Source organism: Anopheles maculipalpis, chromosome 3RL, assembly GCF_943734695.1.
Source record: "Anopheles maculipalpis chromosome 3RL, idAnoMacuDA_375_x, whole genome shotgun sequence".
NCBI classification, from domain to species: Eukaryota; Metazoa; Arthropoda; class Insecta; order Diptera; family Culicidae; genus Anopheles; species Anopheles maculipalpis.
Window position 1 is genome coordinate 65,017,036 of NC_064872.1, and position 23,213 is coordinate 65,040,248.

Consider the following 23,213-nt stretch of genomic DNA (forward strand, 5'->3'; position numbering starts at 1 on the left):
TTTTTTTATTCATAATGTACGGCCAGTCATTAATAAAATATTGTTAATATTGTTTACAATTTTGTTGATTGAAAATTTGTCCACATCTTCACCATTATGCACTATACAAAAGCCAAAGGGCTTTTTTACAGGGAGAGGCCTTTTGCCCACAGCTGATTTTGACAACCGCGATACTGCCCGATGCACAACAATAACAAAAACAAAGTTTGTTGCGTACTCGAAGATAGCAAAACAACTTGAAAAATTCTATTCTAAGACAATGGAAATTTAAAGTGTTTTGGCATAAATCGCTCGCCCAACCCGTGATGTTCGATCTGTTCGGTTTTCTAAGAGAACTAATAGGCAGGATGTTGGCGATATTTTCCTTCGGCAAAAAGAAGCTCTCCAACTCGCTGAGCGTGTACGTGAAGACGAACACCGGCAGCACGCTGTCCGTCGATCTGCAACCGCACATGGACATTAAGGACGTGAAGGAAATGGTAGCACCACGGCTAGGACTGGAACCGCAGGAGCTAAAGATCATTTTTGCCGGCCGTGAACTATCCGATACGACAACGATCAGTGTAAGTGTGTGGGATTGATTGGCAGATTGGTGGCCCCACTTTATATTACGTCACACGTATTTATTTTCTCATTTTGTTTTCCGCAGGAATGTGACCTAGGACAGCAGTCAATAATACATGTGGTAAAAAGTAGACCCATCCCATCGGTGGGACAGAAAAAACAATTGAAATCAACGCTAAATGGAACCATTTCGGAGGAACCTTCACCCGAGGAGCAGCCGACTAAGCCACTGTCGGAGACGATGTCCGAGCTGACTGTGCTGGACGAACGGAACGGTCCGACCGCCACCACAGTACGGAGTAAGGCACACTTTTTCGTGTACTGTTCCCAGTGTGAGAAGGTCTGCAGTGGAAAGTTGCGGGTGCGGTGCGGTATTTGTGGTAGCGGTGCATTCACCGTTCACCGGGACCCTACCTGTTGGGACGATGTGCTGAAAAGAAAGCGCATTACGGGACATTGCGAAAATTTTGAGATTCCTTGTGTGGTGAGTGGATGATTGGTTAGAGGATTGCGTTCGATTTCCGATTCAATAATGTACCCCCGTTAACGATTTGTTTGTAGGAAAACGATGAAGGTGAGCCACCGTATACGGAGTTTTACTTCAAATGTGCCGAACATTCGTCGGGCGGGGAGAAGGATTTCGCAGCCCCACTAAGCCTCATCAAAACGAACCACAAAAGCATCCCTTGCATCGCGTGCACTGATGTGAGGTAAATGGCGTTGAAAATATTCGTTTATTTGAATGGGAAATTGATTTATCCCCACACTCTTTCCATTCCGGCAGTGAAACAATTCTGGTCTTCCCATGCTTGGCTGGACACGTGTCCTGTCTGGATTGCTTTCGTCAGTACTGTGTAACACGCTTGCTTGAACGACAGTTCGTGGAGCATCCAGCCGGCGGCTACACGTTGCGATGTCCGGCTGGATGCGAAAATTCCTTCATCGAGGACGTCCACCACTTTAAGCTGCTAAACAAAGAGCAGTACGAGCGATATCAACGGTTCGCTACAGAAGAATTTGTGTTGAAGAATGGTGGCGTGCTCTGTCCACAACCGGGCTGTGGGATGGGGCTGCTGATAGATGAAGAATGTCGTCGCATTCAGTGCCAGAATGGTTGTGGTGTACGTACTAATCATGTCCAATGTGCCAAGCGATCACGGTTACATTAATGGGTGTCCTTCTGTTGCTCACTCCACAGTACGTTTTCTGTCGCAGCTGTCTGCAAGGCTACCACATTGGCGAGTGTTTCGAAACGCCAACACCTTCAACGCCCGGTAATGAGCAAGGATACGCGATTGATCCACAGCGCGCCTCGGAAGCACGGTGGGACGAGGCAACGAAGATTGCGATCAAGGTAACCACGAAACCTTGCCCTCAGTGTCGCACCGCAACAGAGCGCGATGGTGGTTGTATGCACATGGTTTGCACACGATCGGGCTGCGGGTTTGAATGGTGTTGGGTTTGCCAAACACCATGGACGCGCGATTGTATGGCCGCGCATTGGTTTGGATAGGGGGCGCCGTGTTGGTGTTGTAAGAACGAAATAAACGTACCGGGTACAACTCCGGGTGACTGATAATTATCGAAAGTCGAACTCAATTTATTAAGCTAAGGAAGTGCTGCAGGACAGACGCTGCTGGGTATACATTCTCCTCCCTCGAATTGTCTGATGTATCCGGGTGAGCAGAAACATCCTGCAAAGCATCCGGCGATTTGCTTTTTAGACGGGAAACAGTACTTTTCTTTCATAGGTCCACACTCGTCGAATGTTTCGTTTGGGGCACACTTTTCTGGGGGAAGTAAATTGAAAGTGAGAAAAAGAGTTTATCGCTCGGCTAAAACAATTAACCATGTTAGTAGAACAAAAGCAAACTTACCAGCGTAAACGATCGTGAGAGTAATCATTGCGAGGGCCAAACACCAAAACACCTGTGTGGACTTCATCGTCAGAATAAACGCTAAGGTGCTGAAGGGGAGTGTTTCATTTTATATTATTTTCATCGGTGCAGTTGTTACGTTGACGTTAGGTATATTTAATACGTTGTATTTCGCTACATCGATAAGAGAATTCGGTGTAGTGCGTAAGGGAAAAACTTCTAACGGCATAGCACGTGGTAGACACAAGACATCGATCGTGACCAAAAAGCGGTCAACAACTCACTCAGTTTTGATCCGATCGGGGCGTTCTACACATCGTTGGATGTATCTTTGAGTCAAGCATCTTTTTGTCGCACATTCCACTCCAATCCCTCCACCCTCCGTTCAGTTATTCCACGTAAAAGGTTTTTTTTTGCGGAAAATCGGCGATAACTCGGTCATTTTTAGTCCGATCAAGGAGTGCAGCAATCCGTTTTATAATTCTTTGGACCGTGTATCTTTTCATGGAACACGTGAATCCTTTCGCCTCAATTTCTTTGCAATTTTTGTCATATTTAGATAAATGTTCAACGATCATTAAATTAGTAAGTGTAGGGAAAGTTAATCATAAATCCGGTTACATGACTTCACATGAGTACCAAAAATTATGGACACTTACCGAACTACAATTCAATGTTATTTCCACTCCGCTCAGGGCCCGCAGAATGGCTAAATACGTCACTGCTCATAACTTAAAGTTTCCCTCTGGAATTCTAATCCATTTTGCAATTTCTCTTTATTTTGGTCCACCTTGCTTTGTTTGCAGTTGGGGTATTCCTGAGGATCGGAAATTAAAAGGAATATTATCTCGAGGTTAACCGGTGGTAAGGCGACAACGACAACGGTCTCCACACGGCTGTCCTCTCGTAGTGCGGTGTAGTGTGTGGCTTGACCTTAAAATGTTATGGCAAGAAGCAAGAGAGAGAGAGAGATAAAGATAAATATCATATTACCCTATTGGTTTGGACAATCCAGTCTAGGGATGCATTGACCGCCATCGTATTGTCGTATACAGCTAGAAACACAAAAGCATCCTTCTACGCATCCAGGAATAGCCCTTGGTTCCGATGAGAAACAGACTCTTTCTTTGGCTGGTCCACATTTGGTGTAACTCTCGTACTCACCACACTGTGGATCTTTGGGGGGAAAAACAGAAAAAATGAAGGATAATTAGTAATTCGTTCGAAAAAAATGGCCAACATATCATGAGGGCCTTAATAAGGGCATCCATACAGGCGAGAATGGTCGCGAGGTAAACTATAATAAGTACAAAACTTATGAGAGCACTTGAAAGCTTCATCGCTAAATTTATTATACATTGAACAACATGAAATGGCTTAAAAAAGGCGCCACTGCGGGGGGAGCCATTGCAATCTGTTTAGAATTGTTCCATTCGCTTAGGTTAGTTACATTTTACGCTTTTCAAATCGGCGATAAGCTTCTTCTCTTTCTTCTGGGGTTAACGACCTTCTGAGGTCACGCTGCCGGTCATTTAATGGCTTGTTGATACTACGCATAGTAAAATAGTCAGTTCTCGCTACGGGATAACGCCGACGCCCTTATCATCATCTTTACCACCGATCGAAGATTAGCTGAAGTGTTATTCAAAATTGTACGTATCATAGAATTTTTTATTCTTTGATTGGTACAATTTTATTCAACTTTGAATTATCTTACAATGGATTGTACCGACAATCTAATGAAGCATATATTTTGACTGTGTTTTAAAGTACATTACAAACGGAGAAACTATTTCATTTCACGCTATTGGTTCGGACAATCTAGCCTAGAGATGCATTTGCCGCCATCGTATTCTCGTATAGTGCTCGGTACACAGAAGCATCCTTCTACGCATCCAGGAATTGAGCTTGCGTCCGACGAACAAACTTTTTCTTTGGCTGGTCCACATTTGGTGTAACTCTCGTGCTCACCACACTGTGGGTCTGTGGGAAACAAATTGAAGAAAGAAGAGCAATATAATTAAATCATTCGTCTAGAATGGCCAACATATCGTGAGGGCTGAAATAAGGGGATTCTTACAGGCGAGAATGGTCGCGAGGTTAAGCATTATAAGGACAAAACCTATAATAGCTCTAGAAGACTTCATCGTATAATTTACTTCACGTTAAACAACACGAACCGGCTTAAAAAGGCACCACTGGGGGTGAAACCATTGCAGTATGTTTAGAACTGTCCCATTCGCTAGGTTAGTTAGGTACACATCGTTACATTTTACGCTTTTTAAATCAGCGATAAGCTCCTTCTCCTTCTTCTTTTTCTTGGCTTAACGACCTTTTATATGCCAGTAAGGTTCGCCATCTTTAATGACTTATTTACTAGACTTGCTAATACCACGTAGAGAACCACACAACGACGAGAGAACGTTATGGATGAGATTTGAGCCCTTCGTCTTTCGTGTGAAGATCGGCATCGTTATCTCCTTTACCGACCGACGATTAGGTGACGTGTTATTCAAAATTGTAGAATTTAAATTGAGTTTTAAAGTATGACATTACACTCGAAGAAAATGATAAAAAGAAACTAATAAAGTAGGGCACCCAGGGAAAAGATTTTGAAGGACTTTATTTTGAGAAATCCATTGTAGTGCCTAGCAGGAAGTTGTCTTATCAAATCAAAACACGGAACAGTGTTGTACGGTTATCCGATTCAGGCATTTCGGAGGATCAGAAAGTTACAGTAATGCTATCGTGTAAAATTCGGAATATTCAAATTCAGCCTTCCGGCGCGTTTGGGCATTCTTCTGGAAGGATGCATTCGCCGCTTCCGTATTTGCGTATCAACCTACGAGAACAGAAACATCCTTCTACGCATCCAGGAATTGCATTTGGTTCCGGCGAGAAACATTCTCTTTCTTTAGCTGGTCCACAGTAGCTGAAAACTTCGTTATCAGCACATTTTCTGGTCTGGTCTGTGGGAGACAAATGGAAGAAAAGAAGGAATATAAGTAAATCGTTCGAAAATATTTGTGCCGTTTCATCGGTCCAACGAAAGTATCTCTAGGCGCCTTAGGCGCATTGCCGTAAGAGAGCGCCAAAATCGTTTATGTTTACTCTCGGCGTGGGGCACGAAGATAGGAATGGGTGTGAGTGCCTAGAATAAAAAGCATATTCTATTCTTGAGGGGATAGGGCAAAGGTCTTCTTAGCGAACGACTGTGTGTGAGCAATAAATGTTAGTGAACAATTGTTTAAAGACCATTTTTGTGTTCGCCCTACTGCAAAAGCAGAGAAAAGAGCAAGCTGCAGTACGTAACAGGCATACTTACCGGCGAAAACGGTCGCGAGGTTAAGCATAATAAGGACAAAGCCTATGAAAGCTATTGAAGACTTCATCGTTAAATTTACTACAAGTCGAACAACGCGAACCGGCTTAAAAAGGCCCCACCACGGTGGGCCCCCATTGCACTCTGTTTAGAAGATTTACATTCGCTAGGTTAGTTAGGTATGTTTGGTTACATTTTACGCGTTTTAAAAATCGACGATAAGCTTCTTATTCTACTTCTTCTTTTTTTCGCTTAACGAACTTCTGTGCCAGCCAGGCCACCATCTCTAATGGCCTTATTAACCAGACTTGCTGCTGCTGAGAGTAGAGTATCACCACGTAGAGTACCACACAACACCAGGACGGGGGAACGGTCCTGATGGTATTTGAAACCCGATCCTGTCGTGTAAAGATCGGCACCGTTATCTCCTTTACCACCGGGTTCGCCTCAACGATTGACGGTAAGGTGAGGTGTTATTCAAAATTGTAGAAATCATAGTATCAACTTTGAATTATCTTGCAATGGATTAAACCTTCAATATAAATGAAGTAGAAATTTTATTTGTCTTTTAAAGTATGACATTACAAATGAAATTTATTAAATACTTTACTCATTAAACTTGGCGAGTAAGCTCGTTCAGTAAGCCCCAGACTTTAGTCAACGTTTGTAGCTGCGAATTTATGTTTAATGATCAAATCCCAGGAAAACTTTGTGCATTCAGCCGATTCAGACATTTCAGAGGATCAGATAATTAAGCGAATCGCTAGCGATTTCAGTTTTCCACAGGGAATGGACAATCTTCTAGAGGGATGCATTGGCCGCCTTTGTTTAAGCGTATGAAGTTATGAGCACAGACACATCCTTCTACGCAACCGAGAACAGTTGATTCTCGCCAGAAGCATGTTTTTTGTATTTGACTGGTCCACAGTTGCTGAAAATCTCAGTATCATCACACTGTATGTGATCTGTAGGTGAAAAAAAATAAAAAAGGAGGAATGTCAATAAATTATTCGAGGCTTAAATAAGGGCATACTTACCGGCGAAAATGTTCGCGAGGTTAAGCATTATAAGGGACAAAACCTACGAGACTTGCTCTTGAAGACTTCATCGTTAAATTTACTACAAGTCGAATAATACGAAGCGGCTAAAAAATGCACTAGGGCAGGTGGAACCGTTGCGTTCTGTTTATATTGTTGCATTTGCTAGGTTAGTTTGATACATTTGGTTACGATTTACGCTTTTTCAATCGATGATGAGCAGAACTGTATGAATCATAGAATAAACACAACTTTGAATTATTTTAAAACGGATTGACCCAAACTGACGGATGCCATTGCAAATGAAGATAAAGAAAATCCTGTTACGTAGGTCATCCAGGGAACAGAGATTGAAGAAGTTCTAAACGAACCACTTTTTTTTAATTAAAAAATTGTTTATTTAAAACAACTTAAAAACTGATTTACAAAAGAATAAACAGAGCAAGCTAAAGGAGCCCGATTCATCCTGTCGAACAGCAGTCCGTGTGGCACCTTGTTGTGCACCAGCAAATGCAGCATCGAATGTTGGTCTGATGAAAGTCTGTAGCTGGTGGCGTTTTTTTCCAGATCCATCGCTAATCCGTGGAAGATGAGTGACTCCATTACCACTTTGGCGTCTGGAAGTCTGTCCACCATCATCTCGCATTCCGGATGGTATGCGAGCTGCAGAATTACCGCCCGAAGGCACGGATACGTTGTGGCATTGGAGCCTATATTCGGGGGACTCCCAGCACAATCTATGTGCTGAGCCCCAATTTCTAGGCAACTCTGCTCAGCAACGTACCTATTCACCAGCATCGCTGTTGTGGTAATGGCGAGAATGTGAAGGTTGAGTCCTCCTCGATTACGTGGAAGGGTCAATTGGGTAATAGGGATTCAAAAATCCCCACATCCGTCCCATAGGTAAGATCGCATCGTCTTGGAGACCAAATCGATGTCCATCGATCTTGCGCCAAACACCGATGCAATAAACCAAAGTTTTACAGTTTGTTGTGATATCGGTGGCCGGATCTATTGACGATCACAACACAACGTAAACTACATACAATAAAACACTTATTTTATTCTATAACGTAAAAAATGTGCAGTGCCACCACACCACCCGAGTGCGCGCTTCGCTGGCTGATCTTCGACTCTCCTTCACGCATCCCGATCCCTTATCGAGATACTCATATCCCAGGACACTCGTGCCCATCAATTCGCGAGAGGCTTCTCACAGAGAGAGCGCGTGAGTGTTCGGTTACGTACGCACCCAACACAAAGCTTGGGCAGAAGGAACGTCTTTAAAAGCACCACCTTTTGCGCCAAATTGAAGCCAAATTGCGTCAATGTTGTTTTCACCTCCTCGAGTTTGGGAAGGGAGGTTGTCACCACCGAGATGTCGTCAGCATATGCGTTGATTAGGTCATCCTGATCGCAAAAAAAAACTTTCTAATCTGGTGATGAGCGTATTAAGATAAAGGACAAACTGGTGGATCAAGGATCGCCCTGTCTGACAGCACATCGAATGGGAAAGGACAGGGAGAGGTTTCCATTCACAAGGATACGAGAGGAGGATCGTTCAACACGTGTTCGCAGCAGTTGCACAAGTCCTGGATTGAAGCTCAGAGAAGACATTACCAGTGCCTGGTGGGAAGTAGTCTACCCATGAACGCGTTTGAACTTTGGGTTCATTTAGTGAGCCGCAGGTTTTGGTGTTATTAAATCAGGATACAATGATCAAAACCAAAGTAAACGCGCTTCAAAGTAATAGTAACCAAGAAATAGAGATGGCTTTATTTTTATATCTTACAGAATTTCGCAAGACAAAAGTTTCGCAATATCTTATCCTTTCTGACAAAATCTTGCTAACATAATATTATTAAGAGAACTTTTGTTCTCTAACTACCAGTCTCCGCTAACAATATTATGAAGGGAGATTTTGTCAATAGGGGCCCATCATGTGCGGTTTATTGCAGTGGCAGACAATCTTCTTTAGCGATGCACGGTCCATCTGGAAACTGTCTTATGTACTGGTTTACACAGACGCATCCCGCCACACAATCTACAGTATCTACTTCCCATTTACTTGCACAGTGAAGCTGATACGTCGGTATACAGTCACTGTAATACTCATTTGGACCACACTCGTCTGGGACTAGTAGAACGGAAAACAGAGCCAATTAGCAGCTGTGACGCTTTACGAATTAGGGCGTGTAATCATAGTTTAAGGATCTTACCTAAGTAAGCCGTACCCAGGGTAAGGGCTATGACGGCCAAAAATAAATGTGCTTGGGTAGACCTCATGGTACTAGTTTCGTTTTTGAACAGCATCAAAATGACTGCAAAATGGAGCGCACGAGAAAGTCATTTATTAGCATGGACGTATGGGTGGGTATTTGCTTCACTGCATGTTTTTCTTTGGTAAAACAAGCTAAGTATGCAGTTGTTTGCACCATATCAAATGCATTTGGTAAATGTGTTTACCTTATTCCGTTGTCGGCGTTGTAAGCCAACAATACCGAGGCGAATGGTGAAACGTACACGTCTCATATCCAGCGCAATAAACAGCGGTTTCAATCCGCAGTCGCTGCAATACTCGTCGGGAGCACATTTTACTTATTCTGGAAAGGCAACGAATGTGTGTTTCAGTTGCAGTTATAGAAGTTGAGAAGTGATTGAAAAAGTCATGCAAAAGAACCAACAAAGGTTTCATCGCGAGTGCGTTGTGTACTGGAACAGGAATCGTTTTATATACGAAACATGAAGAAAGACGAATGACGCCCAATGACTCAAATCCTCAATACAAAAAACTAACTAATCAACCATATTAAAGACATTTGGTACACCGTTTTGATTCGCATGAAGTGAACGAATGGTTTAGCTTGGGGTTTAGGGCAGTAAAGTTGACGTATTAGTAGCAGCGGAACCAATGCCTATCGAACGGGCGGATGGCGTCTTATATAAAGGTGAAAATAATATGTTTTTATAGGGAAGCACGAGAAAAATTCTACGTATGAAATGTATATTTAAATTGAGACGAAACATAGTTAGGTGTAACTGAACACAGGTATCAGAGATCCAAGATTACTCTTCGAAATAAGCTATGTGATATGAAAGCAACCAGATTAGGATTAAGTTTTGAAGCTCGAGAGGCTTTATTTGCCTTCCTGGCCATAGGATAGCCGAAGGATAAATACATTCCAAAGGACAAAATGGACGATCGTGGTCCAATAGCTCTGACACTAAATTCCACGCTGTTACGATCGTCTCTGGACAAGCATTACGCATTATTATAATAAAATTTAGCGATCAATAGCGTAAGGCAGAAAAAGTCTGTAGATGGAAAATTCATCTATTGAATTCCATGATCTGGAATGATCAAATCTGGAAATCTAGCCATTTTGCGCCATATGCAGATGTTAGAGCTAGTAGCAGGGACACTCACACTCCGGAATGCATTTGCCTTCCTTAGTTTCCCGTATGAAACCGGGCTTACAGAAGCACCCTGGCACACACTGCAACGTACAAGCTCTATCTTCGCGTTCCAAACAGTTTTTAGGGCAGGCTGTACCACACTCTTGATATTCCTCGTTCAGGCCACATTCATGCGATGGGAAAGGGTACGGGTACGGATGTGCATAAGGGCAAGCTGAGATAAGGGATGAAAGGAGTTGTAAGTGTACGTTGCAATCGTTGCGAAATATTTACAACTGTTCTTACCACACAGTACGCTCTGTAACGTAAAGATCAACACGATCAGACAAGCGAACGCTGTTACTGGTTTCATCTTGGTCGAGAGTTAAGGAAGGTGTTTAGTACTTGGTTTTGCAATTATGGTAGATAGATGTAGAATGATTTCCCATCCTTCGAAGTAGGTTCGTTTTATACTATCTCAAACAATGGATTGGTTTTAGTTGAGAGATAATCTGTATTGCGTATATTACTACGCAAGGTACGTGATAATATTGTAGAGTTTTTAAAGATGAATCTGCAGAAATGTCTTTGTGTATGGTTTGTTTCAGAGCATAGCTGTATCGTGAACGGGCGAGAGAAGATGATCACGTGTGTCGTAGCTATACGCACCAGTAGAAACCTATGGTGGCGAACAACGACATTTTTAGATCTTTGTCTAGAAGTGCAGAGAAGTCGACGTAGGTCCATATTGACATGGAATGAAGACATTCAGAACATCCCTTAGACAATGGAGCATAAATAATTATTCGAAGACTAAACATTGTGTGTACTTTTACTGCACATGTAAGGTGTCAAGTATTTTTGAACTGTTTAACATGATACGAATAATAACTCCCGAGTTAAAAATGACAATCAATGTCGATAAATATATGATGGAGCTACCTTGTAAGCCTCGATCCTTGTAGTGGAACATTTGAATCATTCAGAGCAGTTTTTCAAATGGATTGTGGTCTATTACGTGGAACTTTGCAATCAAATAGTGGAATTACTGCCGAGCATTTAGAACTTTCTCTGCTCAAATAGAAAAATCGAATTGAATTCATCCAATAGTTTTTATACTTCAACAAACCGTGACGTTGAGATTTAAGTAGGTTTTACGCAAAAATGGTTGTAAACATGGTTCTGATTACTTCTTTAAATCAGCAACATTCAACAGCCGCGATGTAAATTCCCTCTCAAACACGTTGCAATGCACATTTGTACTCAAAAATTTCGTGATGCCTCCATTACAAGGATTTTCCACAACGTTGCGATGCAACTCCACAACGGATTTTCCGCATTTCTTTATCAGTTTGGAACAGTGCCATGAGTGATTTTACTATTCCATTATACGAATCAAAATCCTGTATAAGCTACAGAACATGCTACGGCACCTTAAACGCAAACTATTTTACGACAAATGATTCTTGTAGGAATCATCTATATGGGCTTTTTACTAGCTAATAAAAATACTGAAGAAATGCTCCAAGGAACACAGTTTAGACTAAACGAAGGACTAATTCAAAAACTGTAGCTCGCATAAATTGAACAGCCTTTCAGCAGGAGCAAACTGTAACGCAATACTGTCTACTAGGCCACTTATTATAAGTGCATCTAGTAAAGCACTATATGATTGATTTGTGTTTTAATCTGTCACTTAGTTGGTAGGAAGATATGAAGAGAGTTACCCACAAGGTTTCAGGCGATAAAAACAGCTCCGAAAAAGCCACTGATGACGATTGTATGTGCAATAAATTAATTGATTAATAATTTGAATACGAGGGCTGACAATAAAGTAAGGTCTCAAATTTTTTTTTTCATAGAAAATGACATTTATTTACAAAAAGCGATACACCGTTGGAAAGGCCAAGGTCTCGGCTACTTTTCTACATAATCGCCATTTTTTTTCAGCACCTTGCGCATCCGCACGATGAACTTGTCTTTGCCGGCAGAATACCACTCTCCGTCCGCCTCGCGCAGCCAGGTGTTGACCTCCTTCTGAACCTCCGCGTCACTTTCAAACTTCTTCCCTCCGAGATGTTTTTTTCAGGGCGGGGAACATGTGGTAGTCACAAGGATATGACGGATTGTTTCGCTGCTACACACTCCTCCAAGCTTCTCTTCCAAGTCCCTAATTGTCGCACGGCGGTTTTTGAGCATTTCTGCCTCCACTGCTTGAACAATCGCATCCGAGACCGACAGTCGGCCACTTCTCTCCTCGTCGTGAACATTAGTGCGCCCGGAATTGGACTCGCGGCTCCACTTACGCGCGTTTTTTATGTCCATACACTTTTCCCCGTAAACTTCAACTAGTTGACGATGGATTTCAATAGGCGTCACCTTTTTCGCACTCAAAAAACGTATTACAGAACGCAATTCGCACTTGGACGCTGACGCGAGGGGTACCTCCATCGTTGACGGCTGCTCAGCCAAGACTGAGCGGTCGGGGAAGCCTCACCCAGCAGCAAAGTGGTAGTGGGGGAACCAAGGAACACGGCGGTGTTGCCAGATTTCGCCTAGCGCGTGATCCGGCGAAGTTGCAGCGTTGGAGACCTTACTTTATTGTCAGCTCTCGTATTATCTGACTTTTTTCATGAGGGATGGCCTGGACGTTTTGCTTATAGCAAATTTACAATTAAAGTTTTTCTCACCTTAGTTGGCAGGCATTTCCTTCTCTTATTATCTGGTATTCTCTGGGACTTGGCTTAACGGCTTCCGGGGTCACGCCGGCTATCGAATGGCTTATTAGACTTGCCGATACCTTGTAGTTGGATAGTCAGTCCTCGCTACGGGGGGACGGTCCAGATGGGATTTGAATCCCGGTCCTGTCATATGAAGACCAGCGCGGATGTCGCCTTACCACCGATCCGTCTGCATAGATCTAGAGAGTCTAGTAAGCCCTTCGACAGCCGAAGGAGGAGAATATACAGATTATGGGCTTATGCTGCAGCATAAGACAGAGTTGAGTCACCGTAACCGTTTTGCCACAGTAAACAGCACAAAATTGTATAGCAAGTCTCAGTGCATCAACATCCTATAACAAATGGTTATTTTTGCAATCAAAGAAACATTTTATTCACATAAACTGCACGACCGTTCATAGCTTATATTTTTCTAGTACGTATTATATTGCTTCGGACACAAACATTTCGGAACGCACTGTCCCTTATCGTTCAGTACGTATCCGTCCACGCAGAAGCAACCGGCCACACACTGTTTGGTGCAAGCTTGAACCGTATCCATATTGTCGCACGTTGCCGGACATGCCGTACCGCACTGCTTGTACACTTCGTTCTCACCACACACCGGTGGATGTACGGCACAGGCAGCTGCAAACGACAAATGTAACGAATTTTAAAGGGAAAATTTTGATGTGTTGGAACTTAAGCTTTAAACCTTACCTTCACCATTCGATGGCATTGAGACGGTAAGCAATAACGCTACCATTGCAACAGTTGCAACATATTTGATGTACATGTTTTGCTTTTGTTCTACCGCTCGATACAAACAATCACGGTCGTAAAGTGCTGATGTGCGTACGATACTGCTGTAGAAGCGTTGCGTCCAGTCTTATAAATATGACAAGTTTACGCCATATTAACGCTTGCTGCCTTCTTTGTGAGGTGCGTTTCAGTGGGAAAGAAATTGTTTCACACCACACAGAACGCAAGATTGTGCGTTCTTTCACGATTTGGTGACGCATCGTACGACATACTTTGTAGTGCACGTACGTCATGTGAGTGATCGGTGGATATAATTTTTAGCTTTAGTAAAAACAAAAGACTCCTCCTTTCTTACTCTGCATAAATTATCCAACTTACCTGCTTTACAAAATTCCCCTAACTGTATGCAATATTTCATAATATGGTTGCAAAGCTCTACGAAAAAACTGGTGATCAGGGACGGCATATGCAAACTAGGAAGATGCTTCTTAAATAGTAGAACCTAAAGAGGTCTTGAGCTGCCATTTCTGGCTGACTAGACTGAATATTAAATATCTGAATACTGAATATTAAAATCTGAGACTGAATATATCGGCAAGGATGGATCTGCGGGACAATGATTGCATTTTCCCTTGGTCGATCTGAGTGATGGGGGTTGATAATAAGCATTTCCCCACCTACCTACTCCCCTTAATCTCTGCTCCCAAATTATCTAACGATGTCTTCGGCGGGCTCCAGACTCTGGCTCACTTTTCCGAGCTCAAAGTTACTTGGTCCGCCACTCCGAAATGTTTCAACAGTTCCATCGTACGGAACGAACACTTTTAAAATCGCGTTACTTACCTTCGACGCTAACCAATTCGAAAAACAGCCCTTTTCATTCATACTTTTCTTTCAAATGCTCAAAGAAAACACTTTTACACGACAAATATTCTTAACGACTTCAGAACATTGTTTTTTGTTGTTGTTGTTGTTGGTTTTGTTTGAGTGTGTGTTTCATAATGCTGCATGTTTGGGTTTGCACCGACATTTGTTGGTTTGTTTATTTTGTTTGTTTGTTTACTCTTTTTGCGTTCGTTTTCCTTCCAACCCATCGCTATCTTTTTTGTTTCCTATTGCAGCATTTTTCTTCTGTTGTTGCTACTTTCATTAATGGGTTGTGCATAAGTGTGTGTTTGTGTGTTTGTGTGTGTGTGTGTCTATTAAATGTATATGTAAGTGTGCATGTCTGTACGTGTGTTTACATTATCTTTATTGAATACTTAGACATTTCCAAAGGAGTACAAAATCCAACTCAAAAAACTGTCTCGGAAACGGTTTTGGCTGTGTGGCGCACGTTCCTTCCACGGTATGTTTTTTTTTCTTTTTTCCCGCTGCTTCCTGCTGTTCTGTTTGCTGCTTATGTCAGCACATTAACGCTTTTTAGTTTTGCTTCACCATTCGTTTTTTTTTTGAATTCCCCATTTCTAGATTTTTCTTCTCTCTATTTTCTCCACATTCGTCTTCTGCTTTTATGTGTTTCACATTTTCGTTTGCGCTTTCTTTCGTTTCTTGGTTTTCTTTTCCTTCTTTCCACTTACTTTTCTTCGAGGATTGTTTGCTAGGGTTTTGCCTGGTAAGTTCCGGCGCTTAAAGTTAGTTTTGCGGGTAAAATGAGTATTTTTTATTTTTTTTCTAGTGTTTTTAGTTGTTTGTTTGTTTGCTTGTTTTAGTATATCAACGCTTATGTCGTCAACAAAAGTACGGACAGAAAAATTGGGAAGTATACAAAGAACGTGTTTATTTTTTGTTTGCTTTGTTGCGGGTTTCACTCACTTTTTGCTAGGTGTTATTAGTTATAATTTTTGCCTTTTCTCTGTTGCCCTTTAATTTTCGTAACGAGTTGTTGTCTGCATTTTCTAGGAAAATCGTCTTGCATGTGCTTTTTGGGTGTGTTAGGTGTACGTGTTTTTGTATTATGAATGTGTAACATTTGTTTCGTGTACATGTGTTTAGTTGCATGCTTTAAGCATGCACTTGCACGCGGCCCTTTTGCGCCCACCTTTGCCTTCGTACAATCAGTGTATCAATCGCTAGTAATCTTATCAATAATTGGCACAGGGTTTTTTTTTTTGTTGTTGTTTGTTAATGTAAGATTCGTGGTTTACTTGCTTTTGAGTGCTTGCATTCGTTAGACCAGCATGACTGTGGGAGGGACTGAAGAGGAGTCTGAGCATGGGTAAGTACGTGATCGTGTTCGTAGAGGACAACTAATACAGTGTGAAGTACACGTGGAAAAGCGTATCCCTATCGGTTTCCCGTTTGCTTCCACTGTGCAACGAACCCTGACTGGACGCTCCTGGTGCACCCTGGGATGTAACGATCGTTGCGTGTGCGATCGCACACTCGGCAAAACACGTGTAAGGCTCCCTCACAACACAATACAAACACTAATCGCAAATGAACACACACTGAACAACAAACCAAATCGATTGCCGATGTGCATTAACCGATGGTTTTGTTATGTTATGCTTCCTAGCGATGCTCACTCATCGATATGAAACTGACGTATTAAAATTCTAAATGCCACCAATTTTTAGTGCGAAACGTGCGGCATACTGGTTGGATTTTGCCCCCACCCCCCTCCCTCCCAAAACAAACAGCTGCCTGTTTGATTTGACCTGTTTATTTAACTAATATATTTCTATCAACTGTCAACGTTTCTGTGTTGTTGCATTGTTCTAAGTATGTGTAGGTTTTTTTGTTGCTGTTGTTGTTGTTGCAAATATCTTAATTGTTAGTGTGTGTGTGTGTGTGTGAGAGTGTATGTATGATTTTTTTTCTACGATTACTTAAGGTGCGATACCATTGTAGTAGAAAAAAGGATTTAATTATTTGATGTAAAACGGAAAGAGAAAAGATACATGGAAAACGACAACAGAAGAAAGCAAAACATAAACCTTTAACACTAAAGAAGTATGAAAATATAACAAGAAAAAAGAAGAAGAAATGTAAAAACATAAAAAAAACCGAAATATACTAACATACTGTATTCAAAAGATTGTTTAAAAAACGTGCCAGACCGTATTGTAAATTTTGTAATCGATCTACACTTTGCATTACGCGTGTGTGTGTGTTGTGTGGGTTGTTTTGTGTTTTTGCTTCTTTTTATTGTGTGTGTGTGTTCATGATCTTGGGATTTTGTGGTGTAATCATAATAATCTTTAGTATTTAGTAGTTTTAGTAGTGTTTTAGTAATTTTGTATAGATTCGCTTTATATTGTTGTTTGTAGGACATTTTGTCTTTGTTTTCCCACTTTTTTTTTGTTCTGCTGCTTGTCTGTTGATTTTGTTGTTTTCTTTTCTTACTCACAGTACTCAAGTAGTTTTATCTTCTCTTGTTTCTACTTCGGTTCGATTTTCTTTGCAGTTCTGGGTTCGGTTTGAGATGTAATGCGTTTGCTCTCCCTTTCATTCTATTGTTGTTTTTTTTTTTTACTTCTTTTTGTAACTATGAGTTTGTGTAAGTCTGTGCGTGTTTCAGTGTATGTTTTATTTTGTTGTTCGTTTCTATCTGTTAGTTTGGCTTAATTTTTTAAATTTATTTTTGTTTGTTATAAAATTCAATTCCCTTTTCCATCGTACATGTACGCATTGTTGCTGTTTTGTGTAGGTGAGTGTACTAGATTTATGGGCTACACCATTTGCAATTTTACTTTTGTATGAGTACTTTTGTGTGTGTGTGTGTGTTTTGGTTTCGTTCCTTTCCAATTTTGTGGTATAGACACAAATACCCACTGGCTTCCTTACACTCGCACTACCATTTTCTTCATTCCATCCGTACAGATAGTATAGTTTGCTATCGTTCTTTTGCGCTGCTTTTAGGTTCAGTACGAATCGGTTCGCCATTTCGTGTTTGCCCGTTACGGTGTGATCGATTTTGCAGTCAATCGACAGATAAAACAGCCGCCAGACGTGTACGAAATGGGCTGAGAATGTGAATGTGGGTGCTGACACGGTGAGGCTTACCTGTTTGTGGCAGACAGAAACAGGAGACTGCCACCAAGTAAAACGGTACGCAAATTCGCTTCACACACACTGGCGCTTAGTACTGGTTTCGATAGAGAATGAGTTGTTTCATGTACTACGGGGTTGTATCGTGTTGTGTGCGTGTGTTTTTGTTTTTTTCTTTAGTTTTGCTTTGCCACTTTTCTTTTTACTAGGGAAGGGAGTTGTGTTTTGTGTTCTTATCATTTTTTAAATTACTATTCTGCCTGTTTGCTTGCAGTGACAATTCACTGTAAACCGCTTCATATACTTTCGCGCTCACACGCGCTCGCTCGAGCTGCTCGAAGCTTCGAAAGGCCAGCTCATTCCCTCACTCGATTATACAGGTTTATATTTTAAATTCTATTGTTTTAGGGTTAAAAATGATCAAAAACGGTACAAACAAAGTTCTAAACAATTTGCTCATTGTCTCTCCACCTTTCGTTTCCTCTCGTAACCTAACAGACACACACTATCAAACGTGTGTGTGTGTGTGAGCGTTCACCATTTTCCCACACAAAAGTATCCTGCTTATGACGTTTTTTCTCCATTTTATTTTCTTGTTCTCTCCTTAGCACGTGTCTGTTGTCATGTCTGTTTTTCTCCTGTTTTGGTTCATGTCATGTTTGCATGGAACGTGTACTTGCTTTAGTGTTTTAATAGTGTTTGTTTGAGTAATTGTTTTTGTTCGTCTTGTTGTTGTCCGTGTAAAAAGTTTCGCGTGTCGGTGAGTGTGAAACAATAATAGTTTTTCTATCGCAATTTGCAAGATAATTCATTCACTATGTTTCTAGTTCAACGCTGCTCGTTATCGTTTTCCATTTATCGCTAATACAAACACGAATTTTGTTTCGTTTTCTTTTTTTTTTTGTTTTGTTCCATCTCGTCCTCCTTTTGCCCATTTTTTCAACGTCGATTACGCTTGCCGGGTTTGAACCAACAACAATGGTTGCCATCGTATGCAATCGTGTCACATTTACCTTAAGTATCGGGTTCGCTGTTTGAGGTTGGTGAAAAACGGTTCAAATGCCTAGATCAACGCACTAGTGATCTGATTGCAGTATTATTTGCGCTGTTCAGTTGATATCTCTCGTTTGCTTGCACTTTGACGCGTGTGTCCTTAGTGTCAGACGTGTGTGTGTGCGTGTTGCACTCGTGTGTCGTAGAAAGGAATGAATGATTAGGTTCATCAGGTTGGTAAACGAACATGTCTGCCAAGAGACACACCCTTTTACACGTAGGATCCGGGATCTGGATTGCCAGATCCTGTGGGTTTCACGGGTGCTACGGGGACACTGTGGGACCATCACGTCTACAACCCGCTCGCTAGATATCTATTATCGTTAAGAAATCACACCTTTCTGCTGTTGTTTTATGGTATGATCAACAAAACAACCGTAACCATCGTACCTTAATAAGCCCGCAAAGATCCTTGGAGCTTCATCTATCTTGTCCTCCGAAACATTCCGCCCTGCTGCTCGCTTCTTACTTAAAAATGCCCTCGCATTTCGCATCCCCATTTTGCGACCACTGGACACTAAGTCCAGCACCATCCTACCCTAAAGCCTTTCACCTACAGCCCTTGTTAGGGGCTCGTTGCGTTACAAGTTGCATCCTCACGCGTGACAGCAGCATTCGCCGCCATTCCTATTGCTCACTAGCATCCCCACCCGTTTTGAGCTGCATCCTTTTACGACTTTGGTTTGCGTGTGTGCGTGTGCGGGGGTGGCTCAGCATGGGGAACGCGCAGTAAGAGTCGTGTCGAGTCGTCAAGCCCTAGGACCTTAACCGGGCACTCCGGGTTGCATTGACAGGATGGTGTGATTATATGGATAGGGGGGGGGGGGGGGGGGGGGAGCGGGAGGACAAGGGTGTTTTACTTTGTTTCATGAGGGTTGGGGGTTGTTTCGTTTTTGTTTTGCTTTTGGTTTGGCATTTTTCTTCTTTTTTTGTTTTGTTTTGCTTTGTTTCGTCTCATTCTCGCTTCGAAAGATGAGGGATGAGTAATCGAGAGAAAAGTTTATTTACTTTCATCTTTACGTGATGTCGACGGGGCGTCACTTAAACTAATCATGTCTCTAGGCTTCCACACCGGGGATCCTACAATTAAAAAAGAAAAACAAATGGCCAGATTTAATGACATTGTTCGAATGGTTGTGTTTTTTTGTTTGTTTGTTTGTTTGAAAGGTTTGTTATAAAAAGGTTTGGTTTGATTTTGTTGTCTTGTGGAGTTGTTTTGTATTGGGATGGATTTTTTTTCATTCTTTTTTTTTGTTGTTGTAACCAAATCAGTGTAGCTTTCGCTGCTTGTTTTGGTGTTTTATTTATTTTGGGGTTTTGTGTTGTAAAATTTGGTAGTTTTTTTTTGTTGTTGCAATTTGAATACATCCAATTTCAGCTAGCTTAACTTAAAACCTACAGAAGATTGAGGATATATTTAGGAAAGTGGGGGTTGTTTCTAGGTTAAAAAAGTGAAAGTGAAATGTAAAACGAAACGATTAAATCGGAAGAAAGATAGAAGTGTAAATTAAAAGATAAAAACAAAGAACTAGAGGTAAATAAAACCGAAATGAATCGAAAAAGAGTATAACAATGAAAAAATAATGCAATGCAAATGTAACATAGTAAAAACAACACAACACAAACAACTTCCGCTCGCTCATCAAGTGGACGCAACAGATTAGGGAAGAGTACAAGTGGCAACAGTACAGAACACTACAAGGTTCAGGAAGGTTAAAACGCTAAGTTTAGCAAAGACTGTGTTTAACCATTGCTCACCTTCAGCTCGTATGCTTGTTTGCTTGGTGGGTTTTTTTTGCTAAGCGGCGAGGTGTTGCACACCCGCACACCTGCATACATACACACGCACACTTTGCTGATTTGGGGGGAAGTATTGTATTGGTGATATCTATATTGCTAAGTTCGATGTGAAATGTCAAAAATGAATACTTTTACTGGCAACTCCAAAAAATTCAAAAGTCCTATGCCTACGCTACGCTACGAGATCTAGTTCGGGACTGGCACGGTGGTTTAGCTAATTAGGCGTTGGCTAATATTAAGCTACTATGCCGTGTTGGCTCACTTATTAAGGCAAGGACAGTCATGAGTGTTACCAGTGTATTTACTTAGATTTGTACTAAATGTTTCCACTTATACACCACTATTGTTCTAGAAGCTAGAGACTAATAATTACACTGTACACAAAACAAGCGGCAAGGAAAAGAAAATAAAAGTAAATTGAATCAAACCAAACAGTAGACAAATATATAAGAGAACATGGAATTAGCTTACATAATTTCATGAGCATTGAAAAATAAAAATCATCAAACAGTGCGAGGGTTTGAAGTCTTCAAACAAGAAAACAAGGAACTAGGGATATTAGTGGATAGTAAAAGGACAGCCGATTCGGGACTGGAACAAGCGGAACGGTAGGTATGCAAATAGGTGTGTTAACCATCGGACACTTTCGTGCAAGTACCCTCGTGCGTCAGTTTAACGGTGTACTAAAATGGTGGCTAAGTTCTCTCGTTCGCGAATCTCCAGCGACGAAATCACACTCATTACACTACATATCTCAGGGTTTTACGGGTAAACTAGTGGTTCAGCGTATCGTGCAGTGCCCCTGGATTGGTTTGGGTCGATGGTTCGATGGGCTCTAGGTGAGGATTAGGGGGACATAGACATTTGGACACTTGGTTGAACGACTACTGCTGCAAGCTGTCAGTCAAGGGGAACACATTCGCCACGCATACACTACTACACTTCTAAACCTAAGTAGACGGGGAGGCGCGGGAGATGGTTTTATGGTTTCTAGTTCGGCCACTAACAGTCGTTCGGTTCCAAACAGCATGGCGCTGTACGTAAGGCTGTGGGTATCTGTACTTGTATCTCTTATTTTTTCGCTTTTGCTCTCGCTCTATCTCACTTTTTTTTCCTAGTGTTCTAGTGTTTAGTACGTTAAGTCCTGGTAAGCGTCTCTATCATCCGTACATGTGGTATCGTCCGTGTGTATGTTCTTCATGTCTGGATGTCTTGGAACATTGTAGTACGCATGCACTTACGGCAGCATGCAGCATGCACTTATTAGCACCTATGAACGAGCACACACGGCTCACTGCTGTAAAATACGTTTTCTGTTTAGTTAATTTTCGTTTTAAATCGCATCACTGCTTCAACTGCTTTGCGGTGCTACGTTAAAAGATGCGTACCGTACCATCGGCGGATAGGTTTGTGGCGCAGAGATGGAAAAGACAAATGTTAACAACGCATGGCGTGCCCGATTGCGACAGTGCTCGTACTTAGTAGACTAAAAGCGAAAACAGTCTAACAGGCAATATGAAAAACTCTCGTGCCTAACTAAAGCATCGTTTAACCTAGTTCGATCGGGAAACACGACGGTCAACGCGATCGCATCAATTCGTCGCGGCGGTCAGCGAAAGGTGTAACAAATGTGTTTGATTTTTGGTTTTAAATTTAATTCCATACTTTCGTTAAAATTCTAGCTAGCATTTCATCACCATCACCTACCAATCACCAACACCACCACCACCACCACCACCACCTGCCGCTATCTAACCGTCCAAGCGATAAAAGATTGCATCGTAGAAAAATAGAATTCTCGTGTAAGATATACTAATGTTGTAAGGTTTTTGGCTTTCTCTCTTTTTGTTTTTTTTCCCCCCGTTTCCTTGTAGTGCAATGTACATGTTATGAGTTAGAGCTAAAGACATTCAGTGCAATAGTTTGTTTTTTGTTGTTGTTGTTGTTTCTCTTTTTGATTTGGCTTAAAAATTCCGGTGCAAGAGCGTGTAGGAAGCTGATCGGAGCAATAATAATCGTTTGTTTTGTTTTTTTGAAAAAAGTTTCAAATGTGAAACGTAGCACAATCCGTGAACGTACCGTCTACAAGTCCTTCTAACTTTGTGATGCGATGTCTTACTGTTGTAAACGGGGGAGGGAGCTAGTTTTATAAAACGTTGTTTCGCTGCTCTTAATTCGTATCTATTATCTAACGGCTTCATTACTGTGCCTAGTTTAGGTGCCATTTTAAATTTCACTAGAGTAAACCAAACAACTCGAATAGAAAAGGTGAAACAGACAATATAATTTATGCTAGCTCTGTGCGTTACCAACCACAACTAGCAGTCGTAACGCATAACCGTAACGCTTGTGCTAACGAATGTGGGTGACGCGCGCTTTCCTTCCCTATGGCATACTTGAAACAGCATGGCAACTTACCGATTGTCGTACGTTTACTGCTTGTTAGATTTCTTTGACGTCTTGCAACAACCATTTTTTTCCCGTTATTAAGTTATTAATCAATTATTTACTAACGAACAAACTTAGGTACAGAGCATAACAGACCAGGCGTGCATCGGCATTCACACCCGGATAGCAAAAAGAGTTAGAAAGAATGTATTCCCTAAAACTAAGGTATCGGTTTACGGGTGCAATCGTAATGCATCGACGATCGAGCCGTTGTTGTGCGCCATTTTCCGCTAGTATTAAA

The 23,213-nt window shown here is 41.6% G+C and overlaps 5 protein-coding genes across 8 annotated transcripts in view; 2 read left to right on the top strand and 3 right to left on the bottom strand.

The window, feature by feature from the left end:
- The window catches only part of LOC126560898 (uncharacterized), a 502,800-nt gene that overhangs the window by 126,568 nt on the left and 353,019 nt on the right, over window positions 1-23,213 (top strand). The window lies entirely within an intron of this gene.
- Window positions 306-2,077, top strand: LOC126562147 (E3 ubiquitin-protein ligase parkin). Its single transcript, XM_050218575.1, has 5 exons — window positions 306-563; window positions 650-1,048; window positions 1,126-1,274; window positions 1,349-1,685; window positions 1,763-2,077. The coding sequence occupies exons 1-5, from the start codon at window positions 306-308 to the stop codon at window positions 2,075-2,077; spliced, it is 1,458 nt and encodes a 485-aa protein (XP_050074532.1).
- Window positions 2,173-10,569, bottom strand: LOC126560895 (von Willebrand factor-like). The gene is made up of 6 exons (XM_050216845.1): window positions 10,503-10,569; window positions 10,213-10,431; window positions 9,020-9,121; window positions 8,849-8,937; window positions 2,442-2,493; window positions 2,173-2,354 (listed from the first exon to the last, which is right to left on the bottom strand). Exons 1-6 carry the CDS (start codon window positions 10,567-10,569, stop codon window positions 2,173-2,175), a joined length of 711 nt encoding a protein of 236 aa, XP_050072802.1.
- Window positions 13,350-13,712, bottom strand: LOC126563409 (chymotrypsin-elastase inhibitor ixodidin-like). The gene is made up of 2 exons (XM_050220049.1): window positions 13,637-13,712; window positions 13,350-13,564 (listed from the first exon to the last, which is right to left on the bottom strand). Exons 1-2 carry the CDS (start codon window positions 13,710-13,712, stop codon window positions 13,350-13,352), a joined length of 291 nt encoding a protein of 96 aa, XP_050076006.1.
- Window positions 19,687-23,213, bottom strand: part of LOC126561296 (protein still life, isoform SIF type 1) — an 87,732-nt gene continuing 84,205 nt past the window's right edge. For all 4 annotated transcript variants that reach the window (XM_050217344.1, XM_050217342.1, XM_050217341.1 and 1 more), the window contains one exon: window positions 19,687-19,804. In XM_050217344.1, coding sequence (XP_050073301.1) covers window positions 19,725-19,804 — 80 coding nt within the window. In that variant the 3' untranslated portion in view covers window positions 19,687-19,724. The remainder of the gene's footprint in view (window positions 19,805-23,213) is intronic.

Bases quoted from the DNA above. Each gene is read 5' to 3' on its own strand.
- LOC126563409 (XM_050220049.1), bottom strand. From the start codon at position 13,712: ATGTACATCAAATATGTTGCAACTGTTGCAATGGTAGCGTTATTGCTT. The intron at 13,565-13,636 runs GTAAGGTTTAAA...TGTCGTTTGCAG, and splicing joins AATGCCATCGAATGGTGAAG to CTGCCTGTGCCGTACATCCA.
- LOC126562147 (XM_050218575.1), top strand. From the start codon at position 306: ATGTTCGATCTGTTCGGTTTTCTAAGAGAACTAATAGGCAGGATGTTG. The intron at 564-649 runs GTAAGTGTGTGG...TGTTTTCCGCAG, and splicing joins CCGATACGACAACGATCAGT to GAATGTGACCTAGGACAGCA. The intron at 1,686-1,762 runs GTACGTACTAAT...CTCACTCCACAG, and splicing joins AGTGCCAGAATGGTTGTGGT to TACGTTTTCTGTCGCAGCTG.
- LOC126560895 (XM_050216845.1), bottom strand. From the start codon at position 10,569: ATGAAACCAGTAACAGCGTTCGCTTGTCTGATCGTGTTGATCTTTACG. The intron at 10,432-10,502 runs GTAAGAACAGTT...CCCTTATCTCAG, and splicing joins GTTACAGAGCGTACTGTGTG to CTTGCCCTTATGCACATCCG. The intron at 9,122-10,212 runs ACTAGCTCTAAC...TCCATTTTGCAG, and splicing joins GGAGTGTGAGTGTCCCTGCT to TCATTTTGATGCTGTTCAAA.